The sequence below is a fragment of the Coenobita brevimanus genome, chromosome 89, assembly GCF_032717465.1.
Source record: "Coenobita brevimanus isolate Jiangsu-jjx chromosome 89, ASM3271746v2, whole genome shotgun sequence".
In the NCBI taxonomy this organism is placed as follows: domain Eukaryota; kingdom Metazoa; phylum Arthropoda; class Malacostraca; order Decapoda; family Coenobitidae; genus Coenobita; species Coenobita brevimanus.
In genome coordinates, this window is record NC_137042.1 from 8,239,703 (window position 1) to 8,254,702 (window position 15,000).

At 46.2% G+C, this 15,000-nt stretch overlaps 1 protein-coding gene across 1 annotated transcript in view; it reads right to left on the reverse strand.

Annotated features, from left to right (window-relative positions):
* Positions 1–6,534, reverse strand: part of LOC145411352 (calcium-activated chloride channel regulator 2-like) — a 121,937-nt gene extending 115,403 nt beyond the window's left edge. The window contains exon 1 of the mRNA XM_080281378.1: positions 6,327–6,534. Coding sequence (XP_080137504.1) covers positions 6,327–6,534 — 208 coding nt within the window. The remainder of the gene's footprint in view (positions 1–6,326) is intronic.
* Between the last annotated feature and the right edge of the window lie 8,466 nt (positions 6,535–15,000).

Consider the following 15,000-nt stretch of genomic DNA (forward strand, 5'->3'; position numbering starts at 1 on the left):
GTGAGAGCTGGTGAGGTGAAAGTGGGTACTGGTGGGGTGTAGATGGGTGGTGGGGTGTAGATGGGTGTAGTGGGGAGCATGTGGGGCGTAATGGTGTGTACGTGGATGCTAGTGGGATGTAAGTGGGTGCTGGTGGGGTGTGAGTGAGTGCCGGAGGGATGTAGGTGGCTGCCAGTGGGGAGTAATAAGTGGGTGTTGTTGGGGTGGAGTGGACGCTGGTGAGATGTAAATGATAGCAGTAGGGGGCTGTTCGTATATCATCACCATCATCAGCTTATGTCAGTCCACTGCACCTAGTCAGTCCACCGCTCTCCTAGGCTTCATCCCTCTGACGTATTGATTTTTAGAAAGTTCCACCTAATCTCTGCTATACACTTGATCTCTGCTTTCCATCTGATCTCTGCTTTCCACCTGATCTCTGCTTCATACCTGATCTCTGCTATACACTTGATCTCTGCTTTCCACCTGATCTCTGCTTTCCACCTGATCTCTGCTTTCCACCTGATCTCTGGTTTATACCTGATCTCTGCTTTATACCTGATCTCTGCTTTCCACCTGATTTCTGCTTTCCATCTGATCTTTGTTTTCTACCTGGTCTCTGCTTTCCACCTGATCTCTGCTCTCCATATTGTAAGTACCATAGGAGGTTTGGCAGCACATCTTCCTCACCGATTTATTCCGCATTTTACTCCTCAACAGTCACCTTAATACTATACATCGCTTAAATGCCGACAAAGTTTGCATCAATAATATACAAGGGGAAACTGTGGGGAAATGTACGGAATAAATCGCTACGGAAGAGGTGTTACGCCCCTACGTCTCATACAGTAAGCAGGGAGAGATTAGGAGTACAGGTGGATGCAATGGGGGAATTTTATGTGGCAAATCTAAGCACAAAAATTACTTATTATTTTTCTTATTGCTGCTACCAAATGATTTTATTCCGTTCAGGGCAGACTCAGCGAATGTAAGGAGATGCTGGTGGTGTGTAGGTGAGTGTAATGCGGTGTAGGTGGGTGTAATGCGATGCAGGTTGGTGTAATGGGGTGCAGGTGGGCGTAGTCGGGTGTGGGTGAGTGTAATGGTGTGTGCGTGTGTGTAATCGGGTGTACTGTATGTGGGTATAGTGAGGTGTAGGTGGGTATAGTGAGGTGTAGGTGGGTGTAATGGGGTGTAGGTGGGTGTAGTGGAGTGTAGGTGGGTGTAATGGAGTGTAGGTGGGTACAAAGGGTCGTAAGTGGGCCTTCATTAATCCCTCAACTAGTAAGAGACTCGCCCAAGCTGAATTACACATCTGATGACCCCGGGAAGATGAACAATACGACATCGAAAGAAGAGGGTTGCGGGTATTGCTGTGGGCGAAAAGGAAAGGAAAGGCAGGTGGGGAGGAAACGCTGGTGGGGAGGAAAGGCAGATAGGGGGATATGTGCGTGGGGAGGAAAGGTAGGTGGGGAGGAAACGTTGGTGGGAAGGAAATGTGCGTGGGGAGGAAACATTGGTGGGAAGGAAACATTGGTGGGAAGGAATTGTTGGTAGGGAGGAAAGGTAGATGGGGAGGAAACGTAGGCTGAGCGGAAACGTTGGTGCGGAGGAAACGTCGGTGGGGAGGAAACGTTGGTGGGTAGGAAACGTCGATGGGGAGGAAACGTTGGTGGGTAGGAAACGTCGATGGGGAGGAAACGTTGGTGGGTAGGAAACGTCGATGGGGAGGAAACGTTGGTGGGTAGGAAACGTCGGTGGGGAGGAAACGTCCGAGAAAAACGTAGAGGTAGTAAAATAGTTAGTGATATGGGAAAAGGGGAATAGCAGACATGAAACAAAGGTGGGAGACACAAGAAGCGATAAAGGGAGATGCGGATGAAAAGATGCGAACCACTGAACTGATGGAGAAAAGGAGGGAGAAGGGAGATGGACAGAAGAAAGGAAGGGAGAGAAGAATCATAGGGAGGGAAAAATGGAAAGAGGGGCAGGAGAGAAGAGGGGGATGACTGGAAGGATGTAAACAGGAGGATGGGAGAGAAAGAAATCTGAGGCAGTGAGGAGAGAGAGAATGGACAACAGAAAGAGAGAAAGAGGGAGGGGAAAAATGGTAGATGTCAGAAAGAAGGAGGGAAGAATGGAAGGAGGTGAAGGGAGAATAAGGAAATGGAGGGGGTGAGGGAGGGAAAAATGGAGGAGGGGAGAGGAAGGAGGAGAGTAAGGAGACAAGCAAGATGTGTGTGGGAAGTAGCGGAGAGAGATGAGGTAGGGCAGGGGACGTATGGAGGAAGGAAAGGAAGGAGGGTAGGAAGGAAAGGAAGGAGGGTAGGAAGGGAAGGAGAGAGAGAAGGTAGGGAGGAGAGGACGGGGAACTTGGATATGGAGAAACAGAGGGTAAGGGAGGGTATGGAGAGAAGGAGGGAGGGGGGAGGAAGATGGGAGGGATTGAGACTGGTCACAGAGAGAGGCAAGGGGGGAGGGGGAGTAGAGGACATGAGAGAGAGAGAGAGTAGAAGAGAAGGAAGGGGAAGACGTAGAAAAAGGAAGGAGTGAAAGTAGGATGGGAAGTAGGGTGAGGACTGGGAAGGAAGGAAGGAAGGGCGATAATACGGAAGGAAGGATGGGGAAGCCGTGGGGAGTGGGTAAGGAGCGAAGGAAGCAGAAAGGGGGAGATATCTGAAGGTACGGAAAGAAGGTAGGAAAGGAGGAAAACGAAAAAAAGGATGGAGATGAGAAGGGGGAAGAGGAAAGAGGGGAAAGAAAGGGGAGAAAGTAAGGGGGGGGGGAGGCTATAGAAGTAGGGAGGGGAAGCAAAGGAGGCGATGAGAAGGGAATGGGAGAAGTAGATGGACGAGGGAGGAATGAAAGGGAGGGAAATATGGGAAGTAGAGAAGGAAGTTTACGAGGATGAGAGGGAAGAAGCGAGAAAAGATGAAAGTAGGTATGGAGGCCATGGAGGAAGTAAGGCGGAAAGTAAGAGAATGGAAGAAGGGACGGTAGGTGCAGGAGAAGGGAGTCTGTGAAGAAAGAAGATCGGGGACCAAATAAAGAAGAGTTATGAGTGAGACGACAAACAGGAAAAGTTTGGGAGGAAGAGCGAGAGACAACACGAAGGGAAGGATGAAAAGGGCATGGAGAAGCATGATGGCGCAAGGGAAGCGTTAGGATACGGAATGGAGAGCCACAGTATCAGGAATGTGTGAGCATGAGGGAATGAGAGGATCAGAAAGTAGAGTCATAAATCAGAACGCCAGCAGCATGGAAAACCACAGAAGAGACTTGATCAGAAGATATATACTCCAAAGAAATGTGTGAGATACGAGGGGGAATGACAAATGACGACAGCTGCAGTAAGCATGTGGATCCAGAGCGAGTGGAAGAGTTACAGTGCAGAATGTAAAATATCTATATTTTGGAGCATAGGGGAGCGAAGGGTTATGTGACAGGGCAATGGGAAAGTGATGATAAAATACACGACAGAAGCGTAAAACGGCAAAAATGAGAGAGGGAATGGAGAATACAGATAAGCATGGAGTACATGGGAGAACTATCGACGAGTAGGAAGCATTACAGTACAAAAGGAAGTGATCCAGGAAGAGGAAGAACAGAGATATGGACAGGATTGGTGAAAATTAAAGACCAGAAGTATGAGGAAGAATGACAACCATAAAGAGAAGTTCAGAAAAGCAGGGAGCGTGTGTGAGAATTAAGGACCGTGAGGGAGGAGGACGATGATGTGACAGAGAAAAGGGGAGCTGAATGAAGAGCTACAGAGCATTAGGAAGCGAGAGAGAGACAGAGAGAGAGAGAGAGAGAGAGAGAGAGAGAGAGAGAGAGAGAGAGAGAGAGAGAGAGAAATTACAAACCGTGAAAAAAGGAACAAGTATGAGATATATAGATTAGGCCTGAAAGAGCATGTGGGAGAAGAAAGTCGACGCACCATAGAAATAGGAAGCAGAAGGGAGAAGTACAAAATAGGAAGCAGCAGGGAGAATTACAGAGCAGCAGGGGGCGTGTGTGTGGAACAGGGAGCATATGTGAGAATTATAGATCAGCAGGGAGGGAGCGGGAGGGAGCAAAGGGAGCATCTGAGGAGTAAGAAGTGTGTCCATTATTCATGATACGCCCACACACCCTCAATTCTAACGCCACCAATAATACATAAAACATACAGCACGCCCCTCACAGCACACACACACACACACACACACACACACACACACACACACACACACACACACACACACACACACACACACTCAGTTCAGTTCTAACGCCACCAGTAATACACAAAACATATAACACTCCTTACACACACACACACACACACACACACACACAAACACAAACTAGGACAAGCAAGACACGTGGATAAACAAGATGACAAACAAGATCACACGTTGACAAAATCCAGGGTCAAACAAGAACAAGCAACAAGGCAAACTTCGCATGAGTTAATAGTACTGTCAAGAAAGAGCAAATGAGTAAAGCGGCAAACAAGGGACTAAGTCAAAGCAAACGAGGATACACGTGGAGAGGTAATAAAGTCAACAAAGAGAAAACATGACGCAAACAAACATGCAAACAGGAGTACTAACAAAGAAAGTGATTAACAAGAGGTAACAACAAGAATAGCAACAAAACAGACTAAGGCGGCAAAAAGCAACATATTACGCAAAAGCAAACAAGGAAAAAACACGAAGGTGACGTAAACAGGAGGGGAGGAAATATTATGGCGGGTCTGTTTACGTGTGAGGCTTAGAGAATGTGGGTAGGGGTGAATTTGAGAGAGAGAGAGAGAGAGAGAGAGAGAGAGAGAGAGAGAGAGAGAGAGAGAGAGAGAGAGAGAGAAAGAGAGAGAGAGAGTTGATTATGAATGTATCTATTAGTAATTTTCACTTTTCAGACATGCAGTAACATCAATATCTGTTTAATTTAACAAGATACATTTTTAACATAAACATACATTTATATTCTACCAGTAAAACGCCTTTGTCGGAGAGGTACGAGCGAGGCCACTTAGATCCGAAAGCATTGGTCGCCTTACACCCCGAGGATGCCTAGAGCATAATGATGGCTATCTACCTACCAAGCTTCATGCCTTTACGACAAACTTTCTGGCCTGTGGCCCTCTTTTGAAGATTTTCGACATGCTGCACTTGGCGCGTGTCACGTGCACCGCCAGGGTGTGATGAAACCTGTCAAATACTAATCTTAAAGAATTGGGCTATCATATGGTGCAAACCACGCAGTGATCGGCCCTGTGGTTGCTGAAATATAAGGTTCTTAAAAGCGTTGCGGTCGGGCCGGGTCGGGCTGGGCACGGTTAGGCTGCTCATATGTTAGAAAATGCCACTACTTGACGAAAGACTCGCGAGGGCTTCGTCCTCGCTCGTAATTACATCTATTCAGCCCCTAACTTACACCCCATCATTTTCCTCTAATCAACCATACATACATACATAAACATATACATCCATACATACATGTTTACCGGTATACATATACTAAGGCACACGAAATACCTCAATACAGCATCATTATCAATTCTATAATTACGTTCATTATCATCTCATCACAAGTCACTGATGTGGTAGGGGGTGGCGATCATCATCCACTCGCTTGATGTAGTGCTGCCTACTTCCTCCTTTACCGATCATTCTATTTCTGTGTCTGCCCTCCTTTCATCCTGCTTCTCCCTTTCCTTCCCCAGACAAACGGAGGTTAATCAACAACAGCAGCAATAAACAGTCACTATCATCTGCAGTAACAATATTAATCACGAACACCGTCATCTCGTCATTTTTATCATCTAAAATCACCTTCATCATCATCATTATCATCACCATCATCATCATCGTCATCATCATCATCAACACGATCATCATATTCGTCACTTCTATATTCAAATCCATCATCATCACATCCATAACCGCTCTCGTTGAATACACCATCATCATCATCAACTTAAACTTTATGCCTATCATTAGTATCATCAGTCACTATCATGAACCACAGCATCTCCATCAACACCAACACGTGTTTCTAATTAGCAACATAAAAACAGGTAACATATCCACTTACCTGACAGATACAAGATGTTCAGTAAAATGCAATAGAATGGAAGGGACGTGCAACTACCACATTTCTTGCCTAGATAATTATGCTGAGATACTTAATGTAAAGTAATAATAAAAAGAATGATAAAAATGCTTAATAATAATAAATAAATAATAATAATAATAAAAAATAAATAAATAATAATAATAATAATAATAATAATAATACAAAATAAATAAATTAATTAATTAATGACAGCCTACTCCAAAATCTATGATCAACCTTACCTGAGAGCTGAGCCAACTTCTCAACGCCAGGTGAGGGCTTAGGGTTGCGGTCAGTGAGAGGGTAGATGATAGGAACCACCCTGACGCCCTGCCTAGTGACCACGGCGCCCATCTGCTTCACGTCGTAGGGAGTCAGGGGTAAGGGGGAGCCAGAGGTCACCAGCAGGATCACCCCGCCTGCTGCACTGCCTCCTCGCTGTTCTAACATCTGTGGTAGGGATGAGGGAAGGCTTAGTGAGGTGAAAGGGATGCGAGTGTTAAGTGGCAGTTCTGGTATCGCTCGAGAATGCGAAGGTTTAGGGCGAAGAGATGGGTGTGAATGCATGGGCTATGACAGTGGGTGGGTGTGGAAAGGGTGTTAAATGACTGACAGGGTAGTGGTGGATGCTGTGTGGGATAGTGGGATATGTGGAGTGTGGGAGAGCGTTAGAGCCGCATGATGTGGAAGAGAGGTTAGATTTGGTAGGATAAATCTGGTTGGAGAGGTTACCTAAAGCAGCTGGGGCGTGAAAGGTGTGTATGAATAGTGGGAGGTGTGTTGGAGAATGAGGTGCGTGCTGTCTGAGGGGATAGTGTGGGCTCATAGTCAGATCTGTGGGAGAGGTGGGGGAAGGGTTAGCTGGTGAGATACATGTGGGAGAATTAAGGTGTCGGAGAGAGCGGGGATGCATATGTGACAGTTGAATCAGACTGGTGAGAGGGATGTGAAAGGATGGAGTGAGTGATGGAAACAAGTGAAGCTGAAGGAATGGGTGTGGAGAGACCATTGGTGTGGCTGTACGTCAGAGGGTCTGGCAGGAATGTGGTTGGAATATCAAGTCGATAGGAATCGTGTGAAGAGGGGGGGAGCAAACTGGGTAATATGTGGGACTGAAGTGGTGTGGGTGGGTTATTACATGTATGGGAGGTGGATGAGTGAGGAATCAGGTAGGGGAGGGATTGTGCTGGATGTGTGAGTCGGTAGGCTGTAAAGCTGAGGGCTGGGTTGGGTGTTGGTGGTTAGTGTGCTTTTGGGGAAGGGGTGGGTGGGGAAGGCGTGAGTAACTAGGATGTGGGTTGTGGGAAAGAGGTGGGTGGGAGAAATGTAGATGTACACGATTGGACGTCAATCGGTAAGACTTCCACGGGTGTGGAAGGGAAGTGAGGAAAGTACTGTATGAGGAGAGAGGCTAGTAAGTGATAGACTAGAAGCGGGTTTAGTAAAGGCGAGGTGTAATGAGAGGGGTGTGGGTGTAAAAAGGTGGGATGAAGTGGATGAGCTGTTGATGGGGCGTTGGTGTAAATGGGTGTAAACTAGGAAATGGACTTGTTTCGGTACAGACTGGGTGTAGTGGACTGAGTGTAGCAGACAAACTAGGTGAGTAATAGGTGGGGTGTAGCAGAAGAGGTGTGTTAATGGACGGACTTGGCAGGGATATGAAGTGTAAGCCTAAGTGAATGAAGTGTATTTGGCAGCCAGGGAGGGGTATAGATGAGGTGTAGTGGGTACGGTGTAGGTGCAGTAGATAAGATGTGGGTGAAGTGTTTGTGGAGTATGGATTGGGTTAAGGAGGAATTAGTGGATGGGGTATCTGTATCTGTTGGCAGTGGCGTAGTCAGGTCTTGATAAATGGGGAGGAGGGGGTCAGCAAGTAGGCCAAGCCCTCGTATGTGTGTGTGTGTGTGGGGGGGGGGCACTGCTGCACAATAAGCACAAAAAAAAAATCAAATGGGGGTCGTGGGGGTCAAGGGTCTACCTGGGGGCCCGGGACCCCCAGGCCCCCATAACTACGCCACTGTGCTGGGTGTGGTTATGTACAGAGGGGTAAATGGCTGTTATTGAGAATGGGGTGTTTTGATGTGTGTGTGTATTGGTGTGTTTGTGGGGAGTAATGAGTGTTTTTGTTTTGACTGGTGGGTAAAGTAATTGGCTTGATTTGACTAACTGTATGAATAGTAATGCAATTGGCACGCAGCCCAGTATTGCTGACAATAAGTTGCCTGCTTCAATAATTGCCACTGCCACAGCATTTACAAACTTCGTTCAGCTGCTGCTGCTACTGCTGCTGCTGCTGCTGCTACGCTCTCTCTCTCTCTCTCTCTCTCTCTCTCTCTCTCAGGCACACTTAAAATTAATTCACTGCGTGTTGAATTAATTACTTGTATCAGAACTGACTATTTTAATGGCAAACATTAAAGATGGAAAGCATAACAATATCGGGAATAGAAGAACAGCAGAATGTGTCTAAATACAAGACACAGTGCTCATAAACAGGTATACACACACACACACACACACACACACACACACACACACACACACACGCAAATCAAACCCTTCGACTCACTCTCACAGCTTCCTCCAGTCCACAGATGATGCACTTCTGACTCTGTGCTACGGTGGTGGGGTTCCTGGGCATGGAGGCGGTGGCTATGGGTCCCCTGTCGTCCAGTGAGGCGGGGGCGAGAGTGAGTGGCAGCTTGGAGTGGGCGGTGCGGTCAAACAGCACCACACCAACCTCGCTACCGGTGGGCACGTCGTAAACCATGAACTTGCGTACCGCCTTGCGCAGGAAGTCCCAACGTTTCTGAGGGTGAGACGGAGAGTTGTCACTATTTTGGACTGAGTTAAAAAATATATAATAAATGGTGCTCTAAAATTACTGACTAATGGTAGAGATGCTGCAGAAGGAAGTCCTATCGTTTCTGGGAGTGAGCAAGAAAATAATATATCATTCAGTTTTTTCTTCCTCCACCAGAAGCATGGGGGCCCGGGGCTTGGTTACTCAGAGCTGACATTTTTAAAGCGTAGATAATCAGTGTCACTCGTCCCTAAGTGACATATGTTAGCAAATAAACCCCAGCCATCCCTCGAATACAAACTCTTACAGACTCCCTCCGGCTGAAGCGCCTTAACCTACTATACCACCTGGCGACATTTAGTTATATGCTTTCCACCCAATGTAGCAAATGGTTGCCTAGATTTACAGGAAATAATTTCTCTTGTCACTCAAGTCAAGAGTCACATGAAGGAATCAATAAATCGAGTGAGCGGGTAATTTGGAGAGAATGACATAAAAAAGCAAGTAACTTATGCAGCAACTTAATAAAGAGAGTAACTTGTATCAAAGAAATTATTAGCTTGGTGGGAGTGAAGTACGGTAGGAGTAACTGCTTCCAGGGTAAATAAACGGAAAAGGTAAAATGGCGGTCAATTTGGAGGGAATTAGATGAAAATAACTGGCGACAAAGGAAATTAATAATGTGATAGATGCCTTAAGAGGAAATCCCACCTTTCTAAGGGGGAGAGAGGGATATGGTGACAAATTTAGAGAGAATGAGGGGAAAAGGGTTAGTGGTACATGAGAAAATAAATGACTGACGGAACATACTGGAGAAAATTGTCGCAGGATTTCTGAGAGTGAGTTGGTACAATAGTGATCATAATGGAGGCAGAGAGAAAAAGTACTTCGTGACACATGAAATTATTGCGTGACGGTGCAGAAAGAAGGAAAAGTGGGAAACTGTGCTTAGCTGAAGCGGAAGCAAGCTGGTGCTAACAAAAACTGACGAGGAAGAAGGGAAAATAAAAGTTACATGTACAGAAGAAGATGACTTTAGTGGGTTCAAATTCAGTTAAGCTCATCATCACCATCAACAACTTCAAAATCATCATCGCTATCATCATCATCGTTATCAGTATCATCGCAGCTTATAAGAAAAATGCGAAGAGCTGCCATTAGAGTGACCACTGAAAATATATAACACCTCATTCCTTCATCATGCAAGCATCAGAAAACTGACGTACAGGAATGCCACGGCACCACTACGAATTTTTGGACGACCTTCAACATGCAGAAAATTGCCGTGTTTGTGTATGTGCTCAGTTTTTTTTTTTTCTCGCCTCACTAAACTGAAGCATTTTATAGTTTATTTTTGATACAACTAGGCGATTTAATTCACCTCATGTCGTCCAGTTCAAAGGATTCAACTCGCCAGTCATCCCTTCACCATCTGGCACTTCTTAAACTGAATAATGAAGTCTGGTAACAACAAAAACAGAATGAAAACTACGTCCTAGAGCAGATGATCTTATGGGGGTGGAGGTGAGGTGGACTGAGGTAACGTGAAAGAACAGAAAATATTGGATGTCAAGTGGGGTTTAAAGGAATAATTAAAAATATGTATAGAAAGAAAACAGTCAGTGCAATTAATTATTTAACTGAACAGACCGAAAAAAAAAATCACTTTAATGTCAAGTCTACCAGTGTACCCAGCGTGACACGCAGGAAAAAAAATATATACTGGAGAGGAACTTAGAGAACTGAACGTGGATTTGACGAGTAAGGACAGATTAATGGTAGACTGGAGAAAGCAATGCCATGCCAAATAACAGGGGTAAAGAAAATTGCTGTCAGATTACAAACAGATTGGAGGGTAAAGGAAGCATTTAAGGCGGAATGGAAGAGCAGAGAGAAAATCAATGTCAGAGTGCTTGAGGAATAAAAATACTTACCATACTTTTTTTTTTTCACTTCATTCCTGTTATCTCCAGAGTTATTTAAGTTAGTTAGGGTGACTTTTAGAACTGGAGTGGTAAATACAGCAATCTCTTTCACTACATGATGTGTCCTTTGAGCTGAATATTCTCGTCTGAAGCAAGTATGAATAAACTAGCAGAAAACTTTTGACTCAGAGAGGCGAAAATATATAAAGGATATAATGTTTCAGTCCTTCAGTGTGTTGACGTCACTTATGTTTTATTACTACCGCTATGAGACTGCTTTTCCTTCAGCTCTGGACAGCACCTTACAAGTGAAGAGGTTAAAGATTACATAACCCTCTCCAGCTCGAAGGTCTCTTGTGCGTTGAAAAAATCGTCGGCCAGTAGCAAGCAAAAAAGACAAACATCATCGTAGTGGAAAGATAACCCTTTCCTTATATATTAGTACTATCTCCCAAAAGGCTTTATTCAATTCAAGGGATGCTTTTCGAACCGGACAACTTACAAGTAGAACAATTATCCTTAACGCATTCAATACCAAAGAGTCTTCCAAGTTTGTAAAATCGTCTGAGTGTACCACCGCAGAATACAAAATGCCTTCATCGTAGGGAAGGGGTCAGTGGAGGAATAAATGCTACAGAGAAACAGTACATGACTCCTCAGGTAGGCATTATCGAATCTATCAAACTTCTTCCCAGGCCCCATATCTATCTTTTCATTTTCTCCTTCCATCCATCTTCCCTTATCCTATTCATACCCCTCACTTGCTGCATTTTTCTCCTCTGCACATTCCCTCTAACCCCCTACTCCATCAATACTGATAAAAATAATATACCTCTCAATACCCATATACCCTCCCTCCCTCCCTCCCTCTCTCACTCTCACACACACACACACACAAATACAAGGTACAGAGGTCCGGTCCCTATTTCTCCTTCCGCTTCCTTCCTTCCATTTTAACCTCTTACCCCTCTCCCCCCGTCACTTCTCCCATCCCCTACGCTACCATAACTAAAAGACACTTCCCTTATTCACCTCCATCCTTCCTCCCCTTTACTCCCATCCCATCCCATCCCATCCAACTCCCTTCCTCCTTTCCCCTATTCCTTCTATTCGTTCGTCTCAACATCTCTTTCTCCTCCTCGTAATCCCTTCCTTCTCCTCATTAGTCTTTCCAGTAATTTAACCCCTCTCCCCATTATCATTTCGTTCTCTTTCCAATCCCTTCCATTCCCTTTTCTTTCCCTTCTTGCTCCTCCACACCCATCCAATCATACCCTAAATGCTCCCCTTTCTCTTCCATTTTTACCTATCCTTACTTCTTGCATTCGCCCAGCGCAGCACCGTCTCCCTCTCCTCCCATCCCCTCCGTCTCCTCCCTCTCCTTTCCATATCTCCCATCCCCTCCTCTCTCTCTTCCTCCCTAAGCTTCCCACCCCTGACAAATACCAGATATACCCCCTAGGCCACCTCCAGCCTCCCACCCACCCACCCAAACAGGGCCCACAGCTCCCCAGGTGCGCATTATCGACACCTTTATCACACTTCTCCCCAGACGCTTCCGCCTTCTCTTCCCATGCCCTGTTGTTTCCCCCCAATCCCTTCCGCCTTCCCCCCCCACCAGCCTTTCTTTCCCCTTCGCCATACTCTTTCCCTCTACCTACCCCCTTCACCCCACAATTAACAAATATGTTCCCCTTATCCCTATCACTCCACACCCCTTCCATCACACGACTGACAACATGATTCCTTCATTATCTTCTCCGTCCCAATCCTCCTTCCCAGCCCCCCTTTTCTCTTTCTTTTGGCCCCATTCTCGTTTTTCTCAACTTACACAACCTCTATCACCCGTACCATTCCCTTCCATCCCCTTTCTTAATTCCTCCTTCCCTCTAGCAAACACACTTTCCTGCTTCACCTTCCTCCATTGACAAACACCTCATACACAAGGTGTGCCCCTCCCCACTCCTTCCCATGCACCATCCCTTCAGTCTTCCCTACAGATCCCCTTTATCATCCCTCGCGTTTCCTTCCTCCCCCTTCCCCCCTCCCTCTCTACACGATAACCTTTCCATTTAACTAACAATTACGCTCTCCATTTTCACCCAACCGGTCCCTTTCTTTCTCCTATCCCAGAGCTCTTCCTATTTCCTTACCTCCACAATCTTCCCGACCATCCCTCCCGTTTCCTTCCCCTCTCCTCTCTACGCACCTCCATCCCACAATCAAATACTCCCCCTTTTTCACGTCACCCACATCACCCACACACAAGCCCGTCGCTCCCCACGTACGCAATATCGACTATATCAAACTCCTCCCTGGGCGCTTTTCCTTCCTAGACACATTCTTACTCCCCCATCCCATCCATCTCCTTTTCACCTCCTTTCCGGACCCATTTCCTTCTCAATCGCATTATCCTACCCTCTCCACTATTCATCAACTACTATTTCGCTCCTCCTATCTCTACTTCGCAACAGCCCCATCCCTCACACACACTTCTCCCTTTCCCCATACGTCTCACTCACTTACCCATCTTTCCCATATTTACTTATTCATCATCCTCCAATCCCCCTAAAATTCGTCATCATCTTCACCTCACACACCAATCACCCTTCCTCACACACAGGCCGCCAAACCCCCCTACGAGTCTTCAACAAATTACTCTTTCCCATACGTTTCTTTCCTCTCACGTCTCCTTCCTTCACCTCTACACCTCCCTCCCCTTGTCTACTACATTCTTCCTCCCCACCCACTTCCCCACATTAAATACGTTCCCTTTCGCCTTCGTTAAACCCTTCCTCCCCCCCTCTCTCTCTCTCTCTCTCTCTCTCTCTCTCTCACACACACACACACAAGCGGATCAGTGGCAATGTTCTCGCCTTTCATTGGGTAGACGGGGGTTCAAGCCTTGCTCAGGTTGCGAAAAGTTTGACTGACGAAGCGGCTGGTTACAGTCCCCCTTGAGCAAGGGGATGGGTATGTGCGTGTGCGAAGGTCACAGCCTTGCCCTTAGATCGGATTATATGAGATCTCAGCTTTCCCCTGGGAGGGCAAAAAGCTGACGATCACGACCATCACGTGATCCTCCTGAGCGACTCACTGAATTAGGCTACACACACACCTCCATCTCTCCCCTCTTTCTCACACATACTGTACTTTCCGTTCAGCCCTATCCCACCCTCCCACAACTTCACAAATACGCCTCCCATCTTCACCCCCCCCCACCACCACCACCCCAAACAGGGCGCGCCGCTCCCCCACGTACGCAATATCGACTCTTTATCAAACTCCTCCCCGGGCGTCTCTCCTCCTCCTCCCTCTCCACTCCTTCACGATTGTTTGACTTTCCCTGAGAGCCCAGTGGAATAAATTTGGCGGATTTCTGGGTTATAAGGAGCCGCATATTTCCCCGTCGCGGATTTTTCTTCAGGGCAGGAACCGGTTATTCGTACACGGATTTGCCACGGTCTGGGCTGGCGTGGTAGCTCATATGTGCTCGTAGTGCCGGCTTAATTGCGGATGTCTGTCTGGGCGAAAGTTGAGGGACTATCGTTCTGGGAGTGCAGTGAAGACTCGACTGCGGACTGTAATGAAGACTTAACTGCCGACTTAACTGCGGACTTAACTGCGAACTACTAGCGGACTTAACCTTAGACAGCAATGCGGACTTAACCTCAAACTGCATTGCGGACTCAACCTGACAGAAATGTGGACTTAACTCCAGACACTAATACCGACTTATCTACAAACTATAATGTGGAGAAACCAACTATTATTTTTGGAGAAACTATCAATTGTTTTTGGAGACACTATCTATTATTTTTGGAGAAACTGTCAATTATTTTTGGAGAAACTATCTGCTACTTTTCGGAGTCTATCTATTACTTTCTAGGGACCTATCTATTACCATCTATAGTTTGGGGGGTGTCAAGCCACTGCTTTTGAGGAACTATCTAGTACTTTAGAAAAATTATTTATTACTTAAGGATCTGTCACTGGGCTATCTATCGGTCATATGGGAGATTATAAATGAACAGCGATGTTATGGCAATGGAGCTGTCGCTGTATGGGTTTGCCTGTCACTTGGATCTCTCTCTCCATATCTGTCTATCTATCTATCTAACACATATGACTATAGCTATGAGTTAATCAGTCCCTTCCTATCACTGGAGTCAATCACAGGTGGGGAAG